Source organism: Mustelus asterias, chromosome 3 (genome assembly GCF_964213995.1).
Source record: "Mustelus asterias chromosome 3, sMusAst1.hap1.1, whole genome shotgun sequence".
NCBI lineage: Eukaryota > Metazoa > Chordata > Chondrichthyes > Carcharhiniformes > Triakidae > Mustelus > Mustelus asterias.
In genome coordinates, this window is record NC_135803.1 from 46,186,239 (window position 1) to 46,210,146 (window position 23,908).

A 23,908-nucleotide genomic window follows, 5' to 3' on the forward strand; every position below is an offset into this window, starting at 1 on the left:
CCTGTTTGGCACACTGTCAAAGGCATTCTGAAAACCCACATACACTATGTTAAAGTAATAAAGGCACATTTGTAGGGTAAGCTTTGGATACAAATACTGACATTCTTACCTGTTGCCTTTTCAGGATTGTTGCACATGAAGCATTGCCAGACTCCCGCTTCCTCACTGTAACCAAACAAGTCAAAAAACCTCACGTCTTCAAGATGCATCTGCAGCCTGTCGAGATCCTGTTTGGATATTAATATTCAAATTTATTATGTTAAGTTCTGGTTCATTAAAAAAATGTAAGGGCATTTTGATCAGTTTGCTTCCTGTTCAGTGAGCAATTCAGCGAGCTGGCTCAGGGATTATTTGAAGAATTCAGACGATTCTATTTAAGTATTGCTCTTTGGGGCAGCAGATATCCATTTTTCTTGCCAGATCCTGGTCTTCTCAGCAGGAATTGACAAGATCAGCAACCTGCTCCAGTGTCTAAACTGAAGCTGTGAATAGGCTGCTGGAAGATGTACAATGGCCCAGGCAAAACACTGTGTCACGATGAACCCTTCCAGCTGGGAAGCAGCAATGTTGCAATTCAAGCAGCATTTAGAGGATCAATGAATTTTTAAAAGCTGCTATTCTGATATAACGCGAAACAACTTTGCTTATGTGTGAGGAAAACATCTGTTTACAGTGTTGCTAGGCTAATCGGCGTATCAAAAACCTTGGTTCCATTAACTCAGTCAACCTGTCTTTTTACAATTTCTATTTTAAAATAGCTTGCTTCCCTTTAAACATTGAGCCCACCAGAACACATTCTCAATTATTGCATTCGTTGATTTTTCATTTTATCACAATTTCATAACAACACACACTCTCGGTGGTCAATGCAGAGACAGAACGCGATGCCACCTTGAACGTTCTCCAGTTAATCCAGGTATCCCGGGAGCCGTGCTGTCTCTAACATGTTGTGACAGCCTGATATTGGAGAGCTGGTCCAGTGAGAGGAGGCTGGGCCGAGAGCCAGGGGCTTTCCTCTTCAACCTTGCTGACAACCAATAGAACTGAATCGTATTATAACAAGGCCGATGTCCAGCCAGAGTGCTTACTCAGTTGTATTTTAGAATTTTGAAATACGCAGCCTGAATCACTGCTTTGCAGTACACCTCAAAGACAGGACTGAATTTTTGTGCACCTTAGCAAAAATAGTGCTGAAGTCCCAAATCTGGAAGTCCTGCCCTCAAACCATCAGCTGTTGGGGGGTGGGGTATGGGGGAGAAGAAAACAGATTGTTAATTGACTATCATCCATTGTTAACCACCAGTCAAGACTCTTAACAGTCCATCGCTGGAGCTGATTGCCGATCCAATCAAAGATATGTCTGTGAGGTGTCACTGGACATCTGTCCAGTTTCTGCTTGCAAGAAGCAACCAATCCTGATGCCTGTAAAGATGAACACATGTCTATTGTTCTCACCCATGAAACCAGCACACAAGACATTAAACTGGGGTGAGAATAGAGGAGTGGAGGTATAGGTTTATACTGCAGCAAAAAGGGAGAAACAACAGATACTTGTGCACTGCTTTTCCATGTAAAGTGCCACCTTGTATTCACCTTCTATGGTGCACATTTCTTTTTATGGACATTTTAACTCCACCATCACTTCTTCACTACAAATGCATCTGCAGACACTTACTGCAGTCACGTATCTGTCAGATGAAAGCCGCTTGCTGTGTGCAAGTAACTGGAATTATGTGGCAGCCTGATGTGAGATGTTGTGGTCTTTTCCTGAACAGATCTGGAATTAAGTTAATTCTATAGCTACCCAGGACACTCACCAACAGGAGTACTAACTGTTAACAGCCCATATGCGGACAACACTTTGTATTATCAGAGGACGACACCTCAAACAGTGATTGCAGCTATAAGTGATGTTTGCAGTTGAACAACCTCCGGGTTTTATTCCTGGAGCTCTCTGCTCAGTTCTGCAAACAATTAAAGTTGTCCTTGACAGCTTCTTATAGGGCATTCAATGTGTCCTGAATTACAGCATATTCAAGGGTTATGCTTGCATAAACTTTAGCTATGTCCCCTGAGATTTGGGTGTAATATTTACCAGCGTGAATTTGGAAAACTAATTCCTTCATGACTTTAGCCAGTTGGCCTATATTAATGGTATTTGTACATCTGCATCACTCCATGATTTGCACTTAAACGATGCTCCATGAAGTTGATTGACTCTTTTGGCCTCATATAAAATCAGAAATATTACGTCTCATAAGGAGACCATTCATTCCATTGAGTCCAGGCCAGTTTCCAGTACTGAATCCACATTCCAGCATTCTCTGTTCCAAGGGATCTGCATAAAAATCTCCAACCCTAAGCATCCACAGGATTTATAAGTGGCTTAAATCGCCGTGAAGAGCTTGTTACAAAAGCCTTGGGTCTGGTCATGATCTTGTGGTGTTCTACCATCATTTAACAAAACATGTTCATATTGAGAAACTGTATGCTCCTAGCACAATGAGATACGTTTTGTGAAACTGACTGCATTTCCTGATCACGTCTGGGTGTGCGTGTATGCACAAAGCCACAGTGTGCTCCTCCTGCACTATGTGGGAAGCCAAAACATTTCCAATGCCTGGGACCAGTTAGTGTGCAGGAAGTGTCTCCAGCTGCAGCTCTTGGAAGCCTGGGTTTTGGAGCTGGAGTGACAGCTGGGGACACTGTGGAGCATCCACAATGATGTGGAGATGCCGGCGTTGGACTGGGGTAAACACAGGAAGAAGTCTAACAACACTAGGTTAAAGTCCAACAGGTTTATTTGGTAGCAAAAGCCACTAGCTTTCGGAACAGGCTGTTCCTTCGTCAGGTGGGTGGGAGTTCTGATCACAAATAGGGCACAAAGACTCAATTTACAAAATAATGGTTGGGATGCGAGTCTTTACAGGTAATCAAGTCTTAAAGGTACAAACAATGTGAGTGGAGAGAGGGTTAAGCACAGGTTAAAGAGATGTGTATTATCTCCAGCCAGGACAGTTAATGAGATTTTGCAAGTCTAGGCAAGTCGTGGGGGTTACAGATAGTGTGACATGAACCCAAGATCCCTGTTGAGGCCGTCCTCATGTGTGCGGAACTTGGCTATCAGTTTCTGCTCAGCGACTCTGCACTGTCGTGTGTCGTGAAGGCCGCCTTGGAGAACGCTTACCCGAAGATCAGAGGCTGAATGTCCGTGACTGCTGAAGTGTTCCCCAACAGGAAGAGAACACTCCTGCCTAGTGATTGTCGAGCGGTTTTCATTCATCCATTGTCGTAGCGTCTGCATGGTCTCCCCAATGTACCATGCTTCAGGACATCCTTTCCTGCAGCATATAAGGTACACAATGTTGGCCGAGTTGCAAGAGTATGTACCGTGTACCTGGTAGATGGTGTTCTCACGTGAGATGATGGCATCTGTGTCGATGATCCGGCACTTCTTGCAGAGGTTGCTGTGGCAGGGTTGTGTGGTGTTGTGGTCACAGTTCTTCTGAAGGCTGGGTAGTTTGCTGCGGACAATGGTCTGTTTGAGGTTGTGCGGTTGTTTGAAGGCAAGAAGTGGGGGTATGGGGATGGCCTTGGTGAGATGTCCGTCTTCATCAATGACATGTTGAAGGCTCCACAGAAGATGTCGTAGCTTCTCCGCTCCGGGGAAGTACTGGACGACGAAGGGTACTCTGTCCACCGTGTCCCGTGTTTGTCTTCTGAGGAGGTCGGTGCGGTTTTTCGATCGATGAGTTGAGAGCCATATCCTGTTCTTATGAGGGCATCTTTCAGCGTCTGGAGGTGTCTGTTGCGATCCTCCTCATCCGAGCAGATCCTGTGTATACGGAGGGCTTGTCCGTAGGGGATGGCTTCTTTAACGTGTTTAGGGTGGAAGCTGGAGAAGTGGGGCATCGTGGGGTTATCCGTGGGCTTACGGTACAGTGAGGTGCTGAGGTGACCGTCCGTATATGGCGCTCGACTCATCGATCGACAGTTCCAACGCACCACAGCGAAAAACTGCACCGACCTCCTCAGAAGACAAACACGGCACACGGTGGACAGATTACCCTTCATCGTCCAGTACTTCCCCAGAGCGGAGAAGCTACGACATCTCCTCCGGAGCCTTCAACATGTCATTGATGAAGACGAACATCTCACCAAGGCCATCCCCACACCTCCACTTCTTGCCATCAAACAACCGCACAACTTCAAACAGACCATTGTCCGCAGCAAACTACCCAGCCTTCAGGAGAACAGTGACCACGGCACCACACAACCCTGCCACAGCAACCTCTGCAAGACGTGCCGGATCATCGACACGGATGCCATCATCTCACACGAGAATACCATCCACCAGGTACATAGAAACATAGAACATAGAAAGCCACAGCACAAACAGGCCCTTCGGCCCACAAGTTGCGCCGATCACATCCCCACCTCTAGGCCTATCTATAGCCCTCAATCCCATTAAATCCCATGTACTCATCCAGAAGTCTCTTAAAAGACCCCAACGAGTTTGCCTCCACCACCACCGACGTCAGCCAATTCCACTCACCCACCACCCTCTGAGTGAAAAACTTACCCCTGACATCTCCTCTGTACCTACCCCCCAGCACCTTAAACCTGTGTCCTCTCGTAGCAACCATTTCAGCCCTTGGAAATAGCCTCTGAGAGTCTACCCTATCCAGACCTCTCAACATCTTGTAAACCTCTATCAGGTCACCTCTCATCCTTCGTCTCTCCAGGGAGAAGAGACCAAGCTCCCTCAACCTATCCTCATAAGGCATGCCCCCCAATCCAGGCAACATCCTTGTAAATCTCCTCTGCACCCTTTCAATGGCTTCAACATCTTTCCTGTAATGAGGTGACCAGAACTGCGCGCAGTACTCCAAGTGGGGTCTAACCAGGGTCCTATAAAGCTGCAGCATTATCTCCCGACTCCTAAACTCAATCCCTCGATTAATGAAGGCCAGTACGCCGTACGCCTTCTTGACCGCATCCTCCACCTGCGAGGCCGATTTAAGAGTCCTATGGACCCGGACCCCAAGGTCCTTCTGATCCTCTACACTGCTAAGAATGGTACCCTTCATATTATACTGCTGCTTCATCCCATTGGATCTGCCAAAATGGATCACCACACACTTATCCGGGTTGAAGTCCATCTGCCACTTCTCCGCCCAGTCTTGCATTCTATCTATGTCTCGCTGCAACTTCTGACATCCCTCCAAACTATCCACAACACCACCTACCTTGGTGTCGTCAGCAAACTTACCAACCCATCCCTCCACTTCCTCATCCAGGTCATTTATGAAAATGACAAACAGCAAGGGTCCCAGAACAGATCCCTGGGGCACTCCACTGGTCACTGACCTCCATGCAGAGAAAGACCCCTCCACAGCCACTCTCTGCCTTCTGCAGGCAAGCCAGTTCTGGATCCACAAGGCAACAGCCCCCTAGATCCCATGCCCTCTCACTTTCTCAAGAAGTCTTGCATGGGGGACCTTATCGAACGCCTTGCTGAAGTCCATATAGACCACATCCACCGCTCTTCCTTCGTCAATGTGTTTGGTCACATTTTCAAAGAACTCAACCAGGCTCGTAAGGCACGACCTGCCCTTGACACGGTACCTACTCTTGCGACTCGGCCAACGTTGCAGGAAAGGATGTCCCGAGGCATGGTACATTGGGGAAACCATGCAGATGCTACGACAACGGATGAATGAACACCGCTCGACAATCACCAGGCAAGACTGTTCTCTTCCTGTCGGGGAGCACTTCAGCGGTCACGGACATTCAGCCTCTGATCTCTGGGTAAGCGTTCTCCAAGGCGGCCTTCACGACACACGACAGCGCAGAGTCGCTGAGCAGAGACTGATAGCCAGGTTCCGCACACATGAGGACGGCCTCAACCGGGATATTGGGTTCATGTCACACTATCTGTAACCTCCACAACTTGCCTGGATGTGCAAAATCTCACTAGCTGTCCTGTCCGGAAACAATACACATCTCTTTAACCTGTGCTTAATGCTCCCTCCACTCACATTGTCTGTACCTTTAAGACTTGATTAGCTGTAAAGACTCACATTCCAATCATTATTCATGTAAATTGAGTTTGTGTCTTTGTGCCCTGTTTGTGATCAGAACTCCCACCCACCTGACGAAGGAACAGCCTGTTCCGAAAGCTAGTGGCTTTTGCTACCAAATAAACCTGTTGGACTTTAACCTGGTGCTGTTAGACTTCTTACTGTGAGCATCCGCAAGGCAGAGAGTATTGTGGATAGCACATACAGGGAAGATGTCAGACTGCAGGCTAAGACTCCAGAGGCAGGAATGGGTGACCACCAGGCAGAGCAAGAGAACTAGGCAGGCACTGCAGGAATCTCCTGTGGCATTCCCCTTCCCAACAGATATACCACTTTGGATACAGTTTGGGGGAATGGTCTCTCAGGGAAAAGCAGCAACTTCCAAATTCATTGCACTGCAGTTGACTCTGCTGCACGGAGAGGAGATAAAATATGTGGGAATGTAATAGTTATAGGGGATTCAATTGGAAGGGGAATAGATAGGCATTTATGTGGCTGCAAATGAGACTCCAGAGTGGTATGTTACCTTCCTGGTGTTGGATGTCTCAGAGTCGCTGCAGGACATTCTGGAAGGGAGAATGAACAGACAGTGGTCATGGTACACATTGTTACAAAGGACTTAGGTTAAAAAAGGGATGAGAGCCTAAAAGTAGAATATAGGGAGTTACAGGGAATAGGTTGAAAAGTAAGACCGTAAAGATGGTGATCTCAGGATTACTACCAATGCCATGTGTTAGTCAGAACAAAAATTGCAGGATATATTGGATGAATAATGGCTGATGAGATAGTGTGAGGGGGAGCGTTTCAGATTCCTGGGACATTGGGAGTGGTCATGGGGGAGATGGGAGCAGTACAAACTGGGTGAATTGCACCTGGGCAGGGCCAGGACCAATGTCGTAAGGGAAGTATTTACTAGAATTGGGGAAGGTTAAAACTAAAATGGCAGGGAGATGGGAACCTATGCAAGGAGTCAGAGGGTGTGGGGCGGGGGTGGTGGGGGGGTGCGGTTGAGTCAAGGAAAAAAGACAGTAATGGGAATAAGAAAAGTGATGGACAGAGAAACCACAGCCAGAATCAAACGGGGCTACAGTGAAAAATAATGGGAATGGGAAAAGGAATGTTAAAAGGATGAGCCTAAAGGCATTGTGCCTTAACATGTGGAGCATTTGCAATAAAGTGGATGAATTAATCACGCAAATCGATGTAAATAAGTATGATATGGTGGGGATGATGGAGACATGGCTACAGGGTAACCAGGGATGGGAACTAAACATCCAGGGATATTCAGTATATAGGAAGGACAAATAACAAGGAAAAGATGGTGCCATTGCATTGTTGGGTAAAGAGGAAATTAACGCAACAGTGAGGAAGGATATTAGCTCTGACGATATGGAATCCATATGGATAGAGTGGAGAAACACTAAGGAGCAAAAACTATTAAATGGGGTTGTATACAGGCTCCCAAACTGTAGTGGTGATGTTGGAATGGAATTAAAGAGGAAATTAGAGACGCATGAGATACAGGAACATCGTAATTATTGGTGACTTTAATCTGCATATAGATTGGACAAATCAAATGAATAATACCATAGAGGATGAGTTCCTGGAATGTGTTCAGGGTGGTTTTCTGGACCAATACATTGAGGAACCAACTAGAGAACCAGCCATCCTAGACTGAATATTGTGTAATGAAAAAAGAATAATTGGCAATTTAGTTGTGCAGCCCCTTGGGATTGAGTGAATGAATTGGCTATGATGGATTGGGGAACGTTACTTTAAGGGATGACGGTGGATAGGCAATGGCAAACATTCAAAAAGAGCACATGGATGAACTGTAACAATTGTTTATTCTTGTCTGGCACAAAGATAAATGGGAAAGGTGGTCAAATCATGGCTTACAAGGGAAATTAGAGATAGTGTTGGATCCAAGGAAGATGCATTCAAATTAGCCAGAAAAAACAGCAGACCTGAGGATTGGGAGCATTTTAGAATTCAGCAAAGGAGGATAAAGGCATTGATTAAGAAGGGGAAAATAGAGTATGAAAGTAAGCTCACTGGAAAAATAAAAACTGACAGTAAAAGCTTCTACAGGTATGGGAAGAGAAAAAGATTGGTGAGGACAAATGTTGGTCTCTTACAGTCAGAAATAGGGGAATTTATAATGAACAAAGAAATGGCTGACCAACTAAATACATACTGTAAGCGGACACAAATTTCTGTGATTCCTTAGATAAATATTTCTCAGAATAAAATCAAATAAATGAAACAGGACAAAGCAGCACCCAGGCACAAAGTGTGAACAGACAAGTGGGTCTTTTAAAACGCAGAAACAAGGCTGACAAAAGGACTCAGGAACTCACATTAGCATTTAATTAAATTGGCTCCAAGGATATCAGGAAGCCCTTATCAAACACTTCAGAAGGTCTCTGAGACCTGGAAGACTTCCTGATATCCAATTAAACACCTATTGTATAAGAAACTCCGGAGATCTCAAACAATTATCACCTCCCTAGACTGGGCAATCACCAGACTTAACACATCAACTCCGCACCTAAAAACCCATTAAACAGGATGACCATATCAGAACACCATAAACAAACCATTTACACATCAACCACAGAATGGTCAGAGTCAAATACTATAAACAAAACATTAACATTTGAATCATACAAAGTGTCAAAGTTCGAGTATAACTGTAGCCCATTGGGGCAGGCCTTCAGAGTGCTTTCGGGACAGTGCTGTTTGTATGTCCTGATTGCACCTCCGTCGACGTTAATAAAGCTGTACCGCTGTTGAACCTGACTCTGAGTCCGAAGTGGTCGTGTTCGCCCACTCGCGCTAACAATACTTTGGAGGTTCTATCTTCACAAAGGAGGTCACAAATAAGGTCCCAGGAATGTTGGGGAACACAGGGTTTTGAGCGTGGGAGGTATTGGAAGAAATCAGTATTAGTAGGGAAATGGTGTTGGGGAAATTGAAGGCCCATAAATCCCCAGGGTCTGATAAGAGTATTTAAGGAAGTGGCCCGAGAAATATTGGATGCATTGGTGGTCATCTTCCAAGATTCAATACACTCTGGAACAGTCCCTACAGACTGGTGCGTAGCTAATGTAAAACCACAATTTCTAAAATGTGAGGTAGCGAGAAAACAGGGAATTGTAGACAAGCCAGTCTGATGTTGGTAATGGGGAAAATGCTAGAGCCCATTCTAAAATATTTAATAGCAGAGCACTTGGAAAACAGTGGCAGGATCAACCAGAGTCAGCATGGATTTACAAAAGGGAAATCATTCTTGACAAAACAACCGGCATTCTTTGAGAATGTAACTAGGAGAGTTGGTGAGCGGAGCCAGTGAATGTGGTTTATTTGGACTTTCAAAAGGCTTTTGACAAGGTCCCACATAAGAGATTGGCATGTAAAATTAAAGCGCATGGGATGGAGGTAGTGTATTGAGGTGGATAGAGAACTGGTGGGCAGACAGGAAACAAAGAGTATGAATAAATGGATAATTTTCCAAGCGGCAGGCACTGACTAGTGAGATACTGCAGGGATCAGTGCTAGGACCCCAGTTATTCACAATATTGTATTAATGATTTGGATGAGGAAACTAAATGTAATATCTCCAGATTTTCAGATGACACAAAGTTGGGTGGGAGGGTGAACTGTGAGGAGGATGCAGAGATGCTTCAGTGTAATTGGGACAAGTTAAGCAAGTGGACAAATGCATGGCAGATGCAGTATAATGTGGATACATGTGAGGTTATCCACTTGGTAGTAAAAGCAGGAAGGCAGATTATTATCTGAATGACTATATATAGCGAGATTTGCAATGGGACCTGGGTGTCCTTGTACATCAATTGCTGAAAGTAAGCATGAAGCTGCAGCAGGTGGACAAGAAGGCAAATGATAGGGTAAAATATTGTGGATGCTGGAATCCAAAACAAAAACAGAAAATGCTGGAAAATCTCAGCAGGTCTGATAGCATCTGTAGAGGAGAGACAATAGAGCCAATGTTTCAAGTCAGCATGACCCTTTGTCAGAGCTGAAGACAAAAAAGTAAAGTCATAAGTTATTAGTCATAAGTAGACTTACATTAACACTGCAATGAAGTTACTGTGAAAATCCCCTAGTCGCCAAACTCTGGCGCCTGTTTGGGTACACTGAGGAAGAATTTATTATGGCCAGTGCACCTAACCAGCATGTCTTTGGGACTATGGGAGGAAACCAGAACACCCGGAGGAAACCCATGCAGGACACCGGGGGAACGTGCAAGCTCCACACAGACAGTGACCCAAGCCGGGAATCGAACCTGGGTCCTTGGTGCTGTGAGGCAGCAGTGCTAACCACTGTGCCACCATGCCGCCCCACAAGGAAAGTAGGACAAGATTTATATTGTGAAGGTGAAGTGGGGGGGGAGTGGGGATCTGTGATTGATAGGGATAGCATAGACAAAAATGCAAAGGGAATGAGAATGGTGATGAGAAAGACTGGGAATGGCAGAACATTTGCTAATCTTGGAAAATTACATGCAAACACTCCACTTACGTTTCAGATTGTCTAAAACTTTCAGGAGCCATGCTGTCTATACTGCATCAAGACTACAGTGTCTTCTCCAATGCACAAGGACTGCAGGTCTTTGTTCCACAACCTGCCTAGCTGTATACCTGCTGCTTTTGAGCAAATATTGTTCACAAGTACTGATCAAACACTTAATAAAATCTGTATTCTTGATATGGGGTAGCAGTAGTAATCCATCCTGTTCTTCCATTCTCTGTATTTATTTTAGTGCCTGCGGCAGCTCAAAGGGATTGTGAAGGCATTTAGTAGATACCCCACCCCCATTAGTCTAAGTGGCATGGGGAGGTAAATTTAGCACTATCAGGAGGGATAGAACACACTACGCTGCACCAACAGTGACTATTAATTGCCTTAATAATAGAATTATTTGCAACAACTCAGACGTGGAGGAATTAGTTCACCAAGTTTAAATATATTTATTAGCGTCCCAAGTAGGCTTACATTGACACTGCAATGAAGCCACTGTGAAAATGCACAAATTCTTGCCTCAAGAAATTATTCGAAGACTTTGTAAACTAATATAAACCATAGAATCCCGACAGTGCAAAAGGAGGCCATTCAGCCCATCAGGTCTGCACCAACTCTATGAAAGAATATAGACCCAGACCCACCCCCACCTCCATCCCCACCCCCACTCCCATAGCCATTTATCATGGCTAATCCACCTAACCTACACATCTTTGGATCCTGGGAGGAAACTGGAGCACCCAGAGGAAACCCGCATAAACATGGGGAGAATGTTCAACCTCCACACAGACAGTCATCCAAGGCTGGAATTGAACCCTGGTCCCTGGCGCTGTGAGACAGCAGTGCTGACCACTGTGCCACCGTGCCTCCCTATAATATAATAACACAAAATAATACATGAATGAGATGAATTTATTTTTATGCTATGATGGAGTCTTGAAAAAATTAATGCATGATTGTACGAGTATGCCATGAATATTTCAACTGTTAAGTTATTCATAATGTTTTTTAAAAAAATGCAGTTTCCTGCAGTGGGAAACTTGTCGGCAGTTGACATTAAGGAGCTGGCTGCTAAAGCACCCCTGGAGATAATACTGATGTAATCCAATATAAGCATTCACTGAATATCATCTGGAAATGTTCTAGTTTCTGGCACTGATTCAAGAACATGGCCAAATTTTGGAAAAGCATGTTGCAAAATCAATAGTGCTCAAAAGTTACCTTGTACTTAAAAATAAACAATTTATATTACACAAATGCCACTTTTTAGGAAAAAATTCCACTTTAGCGCAACAATATAAAGAGTGATTAAGATAACACAGGCAAAGCAAAAATCTACTAATGTAGCCCTGGATTAGTAGCCCTGTATAGGAAGTTTTCTGGCAGTGTCCACAACACAGATTTTATTAATTGTTCGCTGGAAACATTATTTTTTGACTGAACTGGACAGTGGCACAGTGGTTAACACTGCTGTCTCACAGCGCCAGGGACCCGGGTTTGATTCCAGCCTTGGGTGACTGTCTGTGTGGAGTTTGCACGTTTTCCCCATGTCTGCGTGGGTTTCCTCTGGGTGCTCCGGTTTCCTCCTACCGTCCAAAGATGTACAGGTAAGGTGGATTGTCCATGGTAAATTGTCCCTTAGTGTCCCAAGATGTGTACGTTAGATGGATTAGTCATGGTAAATGTGAGGGGTTATGGGAATAGGGTAGGGGAGAGGGCCTGGATAACACACTGACAGAGAATCGGTGCAGACTCAATGGGCTGAATGGCCTTCTATGAATTAGGACTCTGTTACTTAACACTTACACCAAATGTTTTTGAATTCTGTGAGGCTTCAAAACTAAATGGTTGAAGCAGTGTCACAATACTTTGCCCAATCTCGCAATTTTAAAAATTAAATGAGGGTCATGCAAATAAATTACTTGTTATCAACAATTTACTGTGTTAGTTTCTGTTGCATCTTTCAGGACAAAACACTGGTGCATGCATGTAAAGATCGAGCTCATAACTGAACTGCTTGAAATACATCCTAAATCCCTTCTTCTTCGTGAAGCTGTGAATGTAAAGCTTGATCTATATGTACAAACCTAATATTTCCACTTACCAAACACCTTAACCAAAAATGTGCGAGGAGCACATATTTTCACGACTCTTCCTGGTAGTCACTGCAACCACTTACGATGATGATCTTTCACTTTAACCTTTTGACTCAACTTTAGATTTCTTTCTCTCAGTCTCGCCTATCATGATTCTTTTTCTGTCTTGATTGTTTCTCTTGTACTGACTGTGTGAAATGTCCTTCAGCAATGAAAACCTCATTCCCGGCTGTCTGCTAAGAAGAAACTCAGCTGGCATTCTGCTGGTAATTGTGTGAGGTGTGTTATGGTAAATAAACAAAACATTCACCTATTCACGATTCAATGACAACTGACATTTCTACCAATCTATAGCTAGCATTTTCAGAACAAGAGCATGCTTAACAGCTCTGTCGCTCTATTTGTAGCAGGATGATATGGTGGAACTCTTGTGTGTTTTACTCTCTTCATTCTCATGAAATGTGCGAATTCTTCTGCACTAAACCGAAGTCTGTTGTCAGACACTCTTTCCTCTGGAAACACATAAGCAGCAAACAAACTAAATAAAATGCAAAGAATCTTGCCAGTTGTTGTTCAATTCATTGGAGATCTGTGAACTCATTTCAAATGGCCATCTATAACAATGAATAGCTTCCTCTTGTGGTATTTACCACGACCATTTCTTCTTTTGTTTAACATACCTGGAGGGGTGCCAGCAGGGTCACAAAGTTCGGTATGAATTTCCCAAGGTAATTTATGGGACCTAGGAAAGACTTCAACTTGGTTGTGTTCTTTGGAGTTGAAGCTTCTTTTATGGCTTTCATCTTCTCTGCGACAGGATGTAATACATTCTTGTCAACTCTATACCCAAGGATGTCACCTTGTTTACCTGGAACACACGTTGTTCCCTTTTCAACTGAACACCAGCATCAGAAAATTGCCATCAGATTCTCCTCCAAATTCTCCAAATGTTCCTTCGCAGTAGTTCCTGAGATTAAAACGTCATCCAGATAGACTGCCACTCTGGACACCCCTGAAGTATGTTCTCCATTATCCTTTGAAAAATCACCCAAGCCGAAGGTACCCCAAAGGGCATGCGAGTATACTCATACTGTCTTTTCAGAGTATTTATGGTGACATACTTCCTGGATGATAACCCAAGCTCCAATTGGAGGTCAGCGTGGCTCATGTCCAATTTGAAAAATATAAGAGCCCCAGTCAGCTTCACATACAAGTCTTCTATGCATGGCATAGAATATCTAGCTAAGCGGGATGCTCTGTTGACCATCAACTTATAACTCCCACAAAGACGGCCTGAATTGTCAGGTTTTAAAACCGGGACTACTGGCATGGCCCATTCAGCAAATTATACTGGGTGTATAATACCCAGTTCCTCTAGACGTTCCAATTTTGGCCTTTACTTTGGCACATAGGCAATAGGGGACAGTTTGTGTCTTGAAGTATTTAGGTTGGATCTCTGGGTCCACATAGATCTTGGTCCTAGAGCCTCTAATCTTTCCTAGACCTTCTTGGAACACTTCGGGATACTTTCCAGTGACTTTGTACAGGCAGCCAGTACTCATTTGAAAGATCCCAATTGCCAATCTAGGTGGATTTTCTGTAGGCAGCCCCTTTCCAAAAGGCTGGGCCTTGGTCCTGCACCACTCTTAGGAGGAGTCGGACTGTCTGTTGTCCATGCGTAACTGGAATTACAGTGTTCCCAATAATACATGAGGGCTCCCTTGTGTATGTGGCCAATCTAGCCTTAGTGTCCTGCAGGCTTAAAGGCAAGATGCTCAGTCGGAGTCACTAATCACTGTGGATGGCGTCAGTTCAAAACCCCTCATGTCTGAAGGTTCTAACCCATTGGCCTTCTTAATTACTTCTTTTGTGGCTGGCAATCAGGAATGAAATGCTCTCTCACCTTCCCACATACTTCAGCAATGTCCATCTTTGTACTGAGGCTGACAATCTATGACTGCTGGACAGCCTCTGGACTCAGGAATCCAGTCACCATAATTGGACAGGGTTTGGGGAGGCAGCCACTTTATTGGTCGAAATTGCCCTCTGGGTGCCAGTGCTATCATTTGTTCAGGAACAGGGAACAGAAGTCCTACCAATGATTGCAGGGAGACCAAGGCAGGATTTTGAGCTCCCATTTGCATTGGCTGTGAATGGTGATGGGAGCACAAAATCCTGTGAGAGGCTCAAATCACTCTGTACGTTGGCAGGAGGTCCCGTCATGATTGTGCCCATTAGAGTAAATTAATATCTAATACTAAGCCTCTCGGCGTGATCATTCCTCCTGTTATATCATCCATTCATGTTGGCGTGAAGGCATGTTGATGTGCATTACGACTGGATCTCCCAGAGTATGCACCTGGCACGCAGAACCACCAGAAGAGCTCAAGTGAGCGCATCGGTTAGTGGGAAGAGAGTCATGCCTGGGCAGTACCTGGGCACTGAGCAGTGCCAGGGACCAGTGTGGGGTGGTGGTGGGTGCTTCTATTTTTACTTTCTTATATCAAGGTGGCCTTTAAAGATGGTGGCCTGATCTTTCAAAAACTAAGTTGCTGGCATGCCATCTCAATCCCAGCCCGCCCTGCCAGCGTGAGGTCGTGGGACCTGCACCTTGGAATTTTGCCTCACAATGGGGTGGAGAAAGTTGCTGTTGTGGCCAGTGGCTTCAATGCTGCTTTTCCCACCCACTGTGATACGTTGCAAAACAAAATAGAAAAATACTGCCCTAAGGTTTTGAACTAAACATTTTCTGATACTTGCCTTTTAGTAATGATAGGAAGAATGCAAAGGAGCAGGATATCCTGATAAGAAGAGAAATGATGATTATACTTGTGAGGAAGGATGATAGCTCAGAAAATCAGGATGGAGAATCAGTAGGAATGGAGCTAAGAATGGGAAAAGGGCAAAAAACACTGGGAATGGTTTATAGATCCCCTAACAGTAGTTACAGTTTGGAACATGGTATAAACCAGGAAATCAAAGCAGCATGTAACAAGCATGATTGCAATAATCGTGGGATCTTAATGTTGACATAGATTGGGCAAACCAAATTGGCAAAAGTAGCTTGGAGTACATTAGAGACAGTTCTCAAAACAAATTGTTGAAGAACCAATTAGGGAACAGGCTATTTCAGATCAAGTTTTGTGTAATGAGACAGGGTTAATTCGTAATCCTGTAGCGGGGAGGCACAGTGGCACAGTGGTTAGCACTGCTGCCTTATAGCGCCAGGGATCCGGATTCAATCCTGGTCTTGGGTCACTGTCTGTGTGGAGTTTGCATGTTCTTCCCATGTCTGCGTGGGTTTCCTCTGGGTGCTTCGGCTTCCCCCCATAGTCCAAAGGTGTGCGTGTTAGGTTGATTGGCCATGCTAAATTGCCCCTTAGTGTCAGGGGGACTAGCAGGATAAATACGTGGGGTTAGGGCTTGGATGGGATTGTTGTCAGTGCAGGTTTGATGGGCCGAATAGCCTGCTTCTGCACTGTAGGGATTCTAAATTTAAAAAAGATTTTCTGGGGCAAAGTGCTTACAATTTGTTTGAGGTTGTTTTCTGTCCATTAACCAATCCTCAATCCATGCTAATATATTATCTCCATGAGCCCCAACAACCTCTTGTGTGGTATCTGAGCAAATAACTTTGAAAATCCAAATATATATTTCATCAATTTCATTTGCTCATTAGTTTCCACTCATCGACTTTGTTGGTTACACCTCAAAAAACTCTAATGGATTTGTCAAACATAAGTTTTCTTTCATAAAACTGTATCAACACTGCCAAATCAGATCTGTTATCCTCATAATACATTCTAGTGTTTTTCCTACTATTGATCTATCTTACGGACACTAAGGGGATGAAGGGACATGGGAGGTTGGATAGGAAATTAGAGCAGAAGACCAACCATGATCATATTGAGTGATGGAGCAGAGTCAAGGGAGCATAGAGCCACCTCCTGCACCTATTTCTTGTCTTCTTTTGCTCAACTGTAGTGAATCTTTTTAATGTAGATTTGATGCAAGAAGAGGAACAACAATATCATTGAAAACAATAATACAGTGGGGGACTCAGCGCACACTGAAAAATCCAATCCATAGTCACCAAAGATTTTATAAATCATGAAGAAATATATGGTGGTGAAGGAGAGGCTATTGCATGTGTAGTCGTGGTGGGAGAATTACTGTGTCCACGTACATGATTCATAGAAGATTATTTAATAGTCTGGAAATCTGCTCCTCTCCAAAATATGATTTCTGAGCAGAATTATGGGTTGGATGCGATCAATATCTCTAATTTTGCGCATAATAAATCTGTTTGGCTGAAAGGAATTGTATTGCATTTCCTGATATGAGGAGAATCGTGGCCAGCTCAAATGTAGGAAACGTCTTTATTTACCTTATCTGGGGTGAGTCAGTTGATGAAGCGTGAGACTCATTCTCAAAACAGCTGGGCATGTCAAAGAAAACTAAGAGAAATAAAGCAGATTCTGCACCGACAGTTGTACAAGTAGAATTCTCGATTCGTAAGCAGAGAAACATTGAAAACGGAAACAGCAGTAGGCCATTCAGCCCTTCAAGCCTGTTCTGCCATTCAATATGATCACGGCTGATCCTCTATCTCAACCATACTTTATGCACTCTCCGCATACCCCTTGACATCTTTATAGTATAGAAACAGTGGTGGTGGCAAATGGCACAGTAGTTAGCACTGCTGCATCACAGTGCAGATATGGGTGACTGTCAATATGGAGTTTGCCAATTCTTCCCGTGTCTGCATGGGTTTTGCCTAGGTGCTCCAGTTTCCTCCCACAGTCCAAAGATGTGTATGTTAGACAGATTGGCCATGCTAAATTGCCCCTTAATGTCCAATGATGTGCAGGTTAGGGGAATTAACAGATTAAATGCATGGGTTACAGGGATAGGGCATGGACTGGGCTCTGTCGGAAAGCTGGTGCAGATTCGATGGGCCGAATGACCTCCTTTGCACTGTAGGGATTCTATGTAAATCCATCTATCTCCATATAAATATATTTAGTGATTTGGCCTCCATAGTCTTTTGTGGTAGAATTACTAAAATTCTATTCCTTAGCCAGCTGGGCAACAGCTGAATGCATTAATTATGAGGTTAAGTCAATTTTATATTTGTCTGTAACTGATTATCTGAAATTAACAATGAAAAAGTGAGTGAAACAGGCAGACAGATAGACATACAAGCCAAGGGACTGGGAAACAGTGAATGAGAGAGAGATTATACAAAAGTAGGAAAGACCAATTTACACCTTGTATATACTTTGTTGACCTATTCAAATCTACCATATATATCAGTCAATGAGAAAAGTCCAGTGCCTTGACAATGGAGCTAGGTACGTAAGTAGACAAGAGATAGGAGCACGAGTAGACCTGTTGAGCCTGCTGTGCAATTCAATATGATAATTCTAGACTTGGGTTTCCTGCCTGCTCCCCATATCCCTTAATCCCCTGAGACACCAAAGGTCTGTCTACTCCAGCTTTAAATATACCCAATGATGAAGCATCCACAAACCATTGGGAAAGAGAATTCCAAAGATTCACAAACCTTTGAGTGAAGAAATTTCTCACCTCAGTCCTAAAAGATCACCCTGTTACCCTGAGACTGTGCCCCGTATTTTAAATTCCCCAGTCAGCAGAAACAATCACTCAGTGAAGACCCTGTAAAAACTCCTTCAAATATCTTACATGTTCCAATGAGGTTATCGCTCATTCTTCTAAACCTCAGGGTATATAAGCCCAATTTACTCTGCCGCATCATACGACAATCATCTTATCCCAGGGACAAATCTAGTGAACATTCACTGTACTATCTCCAATGCTAGTATATCCTTCCTTAAATATGAAGACAAATCTGCACCCAATACTCCAAGTGTGGTTCCCCCAAAACCCTGTAAAATTCTATCAGGACTTCTTTATTCCTGTATTCCAATCACCTTGCAATAAAAGACGATGTGCCATTTGCCTCCCCAAATGCTTTGTGTTCCTTTCTAAGCACATGCAAGTCTCTGGACATCAACACTTACAAGTTTCATGTCTTTTAAAAAGTAAAGTAAAAGTTTATTTATTAGTCATAAGTAAGGCTTACATTAACACTGCAATGAAGTAACTGTGAAATTCCCCTAGTTGCCACACTCCGGCACCTGTTCGGGTCAATGCACCTAACCAGCACATCTTTGGACTGTGGGAGGAAACCGGAGCACCCGGAGGAAACCCACGCAGACATGCAGAGAATGTGCAAACTCCACACAGACGATGACCCAAGCTGGGAATCAAACCCAGGTCCTGGCGCTGTGAGGCAACAGTGCTAACCACTGTGCCACCCACAATGTTTTGCTTTTCAAACCTTATGACCAAAGTGAATGTCCTCAAACTTCCCCACATAATACCCCATCTGCCATCTTGTTACCCACTTACTTAACCTATCTATATCTTTTACAGCCTCTTTGTGTCCTTCTCACATCTTACAGTTCCATTTAGCTTTGTATCATCAACAAACTTAGATTACTCCCTGTCTCTTCATATAAGTTAGTAAATGGCTGAAGCTCAGTACTGATCCTTTTGGCACTATACTTGCCCCCAGCCTGTCGACTTGAAAACACCCATTTATGCCTACTCTTTGCTTCCTTTCCATTTATCAATCTTCTATGCATGCTAATATACTACTCCCAAATCTATAAATCCTTATTAACTAGGACTGGAATTGCCAGTAGAACCCAGGTCAGCCAGATTGCAGGGTTCAGAAGCTTGGCCCTGATAGTGTACTAATGGAAGGAAGAAGGTTCATGGGACAAATATGGAGGAAGCGTTTCAGCTCTTGGTAGCAAATTCTTTGCTTTTCCCACAAGCTGTGCTGAGGGACATGACTGGAATCCCTAATATATATCTTTTGTACAAGTATTTAATTACATTTTCACATCTTGTTAGCCCTTCTTCAAGTTGAAGGTTCAGTGGAAGCCCAGGGCATGGGGACAATCGGTATCTTGACCATGACACAGTTTGATGTGATGTCAGGGGAAGAACTCCTTCTCTTCCAGGCTTCATATTTGGTAGCTTTTTTAAACCTTACCTTTGTCTTTCTTCCACTGCCCCCAGTGGTTCCTTGGACTGCTGTAGACTTGTCAGAGGATCCTTAGTTCAAGACTGGTGGATGTTTGCTCAGTTTGTCAGGTAGGTTTTACTACAGCCAGAGACCCCTGCATTGCACATTTTAATTGGGCCAAAGCTGCTTTTAAGAAACAGTTGGGGGTCAATATGATAATGGCTATGCTGCTGGTGGATATCAGGTACATCATCTCGCGCCCAGCAAGTGGCTTATATTGCACTCATTTTACTTCTGAATAGCTGGCAAAATGAACATCAATCTGCACCTCCTAAAGAATTTCTGGTGAGCATTGCTGTAGCTTATTTCGAAAGGTTTCAAAACAAACTGGAGATTAAATTGTTAAAAGAGGATTGTTTTACTAAATTTTACTTAACTAAAACTATGTCTCCTGTACTAGGGGACAACTCAATTTTGCCTTCATTATACACGACCTGTGATTGATTACAATTGAGGATTTTGCTTATTTTCCAAGTGAATTAAACCAAGCTGGAAGAACAATATAAATTGTGTGTTTTTTCCTGACTGGCCTTTGTCCATGTCAATCCTCACAAGTTCACTCTGCTGTCAAATTCAATTCAAAATTATTTCTCTTCCGAGAATGAAAGTGAACCAATTTTTGGGATTTGAGGTAACCTTTTGTATAACAACTCGGAAACTGGGTAATTGAGGAAAGTTTGAATGTTTTATAAGGTAATTGTTGTTTCTGGAAGTGTATTGTTCTTAAAGATTATTGTTAGGATTTTCCTAATGGAGCCTTCCAATCAGCCTCTATGATTGGTAGAACATTGGCAGCTATGGCTGCGAATTGGTAGAATTTCTAATGAAATTCTTGGTTTATAAATTGGCAATCATGTAAGTAACACGCTAAATTTTAAAGTAAGAATTTAAAAGTTGACAATCGAGAAAGAGGATGGTCAAGTGTCTTTGACTGAGAGTCCAAACTTTGGGCATTAGAGCTGGTGAATAATTTGTCGGAAGGCATGCCAAAATAACCAAATTCCACACTATATAAATCACACTTTAGAATATATAACCATTGTTACATATTCTTTTAAATAATTGCATATTGTAAAATATTCATATTCACCTTCTTACAATGAATTGTCTGGATCATTGCTGTTTCAAAGTTGTGTGTTCCCTTCAGCTGTGCCTTCTCCCATAGTGCTTTAAGAATTTGTACTGATGCATCCTGGGAGGACAAGGGACTTGCTGAACAGCTCTGCAAAAGTCAAGAAGCCATAGATATTGATGGAAAATGTGAAAACCGCACTCCACTCAAAATCGTAAATCAGTTTTAAATGTGCATGGTTTTCATCAAAACAAATGCAGTTCGTTTTAAACAATGAAATTAAAGTAAGGAAAGTTCCTGAGTAAATATTGTGCAACAAGGCTTGGAACAGCTATGACTAATGCTGGCAAAAGAAAATTCCCAACAATAGCACATCATTGTCCATTGCTATAAGTCTGGGCAGTGATTTTGCATTTGTACTGTGGGCATAGAACTCAAAGTGAATGATCAAATTAAGTCTGTGAAAATCACAAACTGTAATTTAAATTACTTAGCAGTGCAGCTAGAGCTCAAGAAATACAAGTGAAGTGGAAAAATACGGGAAAGCAGAAAGGGCCTGGGTAAGATGTTCTTTTGGAGAGTCGATGCAGACTCATTGGGCTGAATGGCCTCATAGGGATTCTATGGATCATTCTATGTGATCGTAAATATATTATTTCACTGTTAATGTATAGCTATGTTGAAGATGGCCTGTTGCTTTACCCCACAGGGTCTAAATAGCAACATCCTATGGTTAACGGTGAGGGAAGTGTGCAAATTAATTCTAAGTTCTTGGATCTGAGTCAGAACAGACCACCACAAAATGGCTGTCTTTCTTTTCGTACATTAGGAATATTTTTATCTATTAAGTGTGTGTGTGTGTGTGTGTGTGTTTTAACAGATTTCTCTCAGCATTGCTCACTAAGTTGAATGATATATTGGAAAGTTAAGGTGTAATACAAGAGTTTTATTGTCTATTACAGATGTAGTAATATCCGTTTAAAGTCACAACAGATAATGGTTCATAGGCAAATGGAGCCTCAGGTTAAATGAAATTTCATTGGTGAGAAAACTTTTTATTCTGGTCCACAAGCTGCAACAGGAGCTCAGGATGGTGAAACATCAGGCATTCCTTTCTTTTCTTATAACTGTGGCCATGATCTAACGGTTCCGTTGACCATGAGCACAAATCCCGTAATGGCCGCTAAATCTCGCGGGAGGCCAAAAACAGGATTTGTGCCCGTGAGTTCTCAGAATGAGATCTTCCCACCCACCCCCGCCGGTGACATAATCATGTTCACACCCAGGAAGGGCACGAGCCTGATTTGCATGAATTAACATCACATTAGCTGGCTTGACGCTGCTACTTCCGCCCTCATCCTAACTCCCCACCCGGCCAGCGTGACATCATTTCAACACAAAGGACTGCTTGTTTTCAAAAACGAAAAGCAGTTGAGAATGACCACACGGGGGGTGCCTAGGTAAGTATAGTCCTCGGGTGTTGAGAGATGTGCCTGGGCATTGCCCCAGGCACTCTGACAGGGGGCAGAGCAAGGAGGCCCTCTGGGAAGCTCCATTGTATAGTTCCCCTTATCCATGGGGGGCAGTGGGGGTTTGCCCATCTCCATGGGGGGTGTCGGTGTCCAATGGGGGAGGGGGGATGATTTTTATTTAAATCAGAAATCTGGGTACCCTTTCTGATCTTGGAATTCTCAGTGTTTCCAACTTTTACAGGCCCCGCCCCTCCAGCTGGCTGTGAGAATCTCGCTACCCCTTTGAAATTGCACTGAGTACTGTTCAATATGGCGAGAAAAGCCGGCTGTGCAGCCTGCAAGCTTCACACTGGTTTTCCTGCCTGAGCCGACGCTCCATTTTTGGGAAGATTCTGGCCACAGATTGCCAAGCTATTTTTTCAAGTCATAGGTTGAATACATACTGATTCCTGTCGTGACAACCAGGGTAGAATGATTCATCTCTTTTCCCACTCCTCATTTGAGAGAGAGAGATCCTTCTTCCCTGCATCTGTAGTCTAGAGAAAAGCAGTTTCTTAAAAATAAAAAGGGGGGTTCGTTGGCTCATCACATGATCCCCTCTCACCAACTGACCAGTTACCCAAACATGGTCTTGGAAGTTGGTTCCACGTCCATGGTTTAGAAATGATTACATTATGGCTGGAAGAGTTTCCGTCTCAGCCTAGGTCCATTGTCCAAAGTAATTGCATCTAAGGGCTTCTCCCCCACCCAGTTTAATTCACAGGTAATTGTCTGGATATTTGGTGAATGATTCAGGAGATTGGCCATTCACATTCCTCTGATAGTCTCTGATGGGCTTTTCTAGACACAGTAAGAAGTCTCACAACACCAGGTTAAAGTCCAACAGGTTTATTTGGTAGCAAAAGCCACTAGCTTTCGGAGCGCTGCTCCTTCGTCAGGTAAGTGGGAGTTCTGTTCACAAACAGGGCATATAAAGACACAAACTCAATTTACAAAATAATGGTTGGAATGCGAGTATACTTGATTACCTGTAAAGACTCGCATTCCAACCATTATTTTGTAAATTGAGTTTGTGTCTTTATATGCCCTGTTTGTGAATAGAACTCCCACTCACCTGACGAAGGAGCAGCGCTCCGAAAGCTAGTGGCTTTTGCTACCAAATAAACCTGTTGGACTTTAACCTGGTGTTGTGAGACTTCTTACTGTGTTTACCCCAGTCCAACGCCGGCATCTCCACGTCTTTTCTAGACAGCCAGACTCCATTTTAATGGCTTTAAAATTTGTAGGGTACTGTCATGCAAATTTTCAGCTATCTTAGAAGCTGTTGGTTTAAGCCACTGAAATACTGTTGTTTGGTCTTTTAAACCTTAACCTAATAAATAAAACATTTTCAATATAGAGCATGGCTTTAGAACATGGTACTTTGGTGTTTTCTGTTACTGGGGCAGTTTCTATAAACCAGTCAAGCAATTGGGTTTCTTTCACTTCCTTAAATAATAGAAGAAATATTCAAAACAGTT

General features: G+C 43.4%; 1 protein-coding gene across 1 annotated transcript in view; it reads right to left on the reverse strand.

The window, feature by feature from the left end:
* Positions 1–23,908, reverse strand: part of veph1 (ventricular zone expressed PH domain-containing 1) — a 242,208-nt gene that overhangs the window by 16,751 nt on the left and 201,549 nt on the right. Inside the window, exons 11-12 of the mRNA XM_078208325.1 lie at positions 20,935–21,066; positions 110–227 (exon numbers count right to left, since the gene is read on the reverse strand). Of these exons, the coding sequence (XP_078064451.1) occupies positions 110–227; positions 20,935–21,066 (250 nt within the window). The remainder of the gene's footprint in view (positions 1–109; positions 228–20,934; positions 21,067–23,908) is intronic.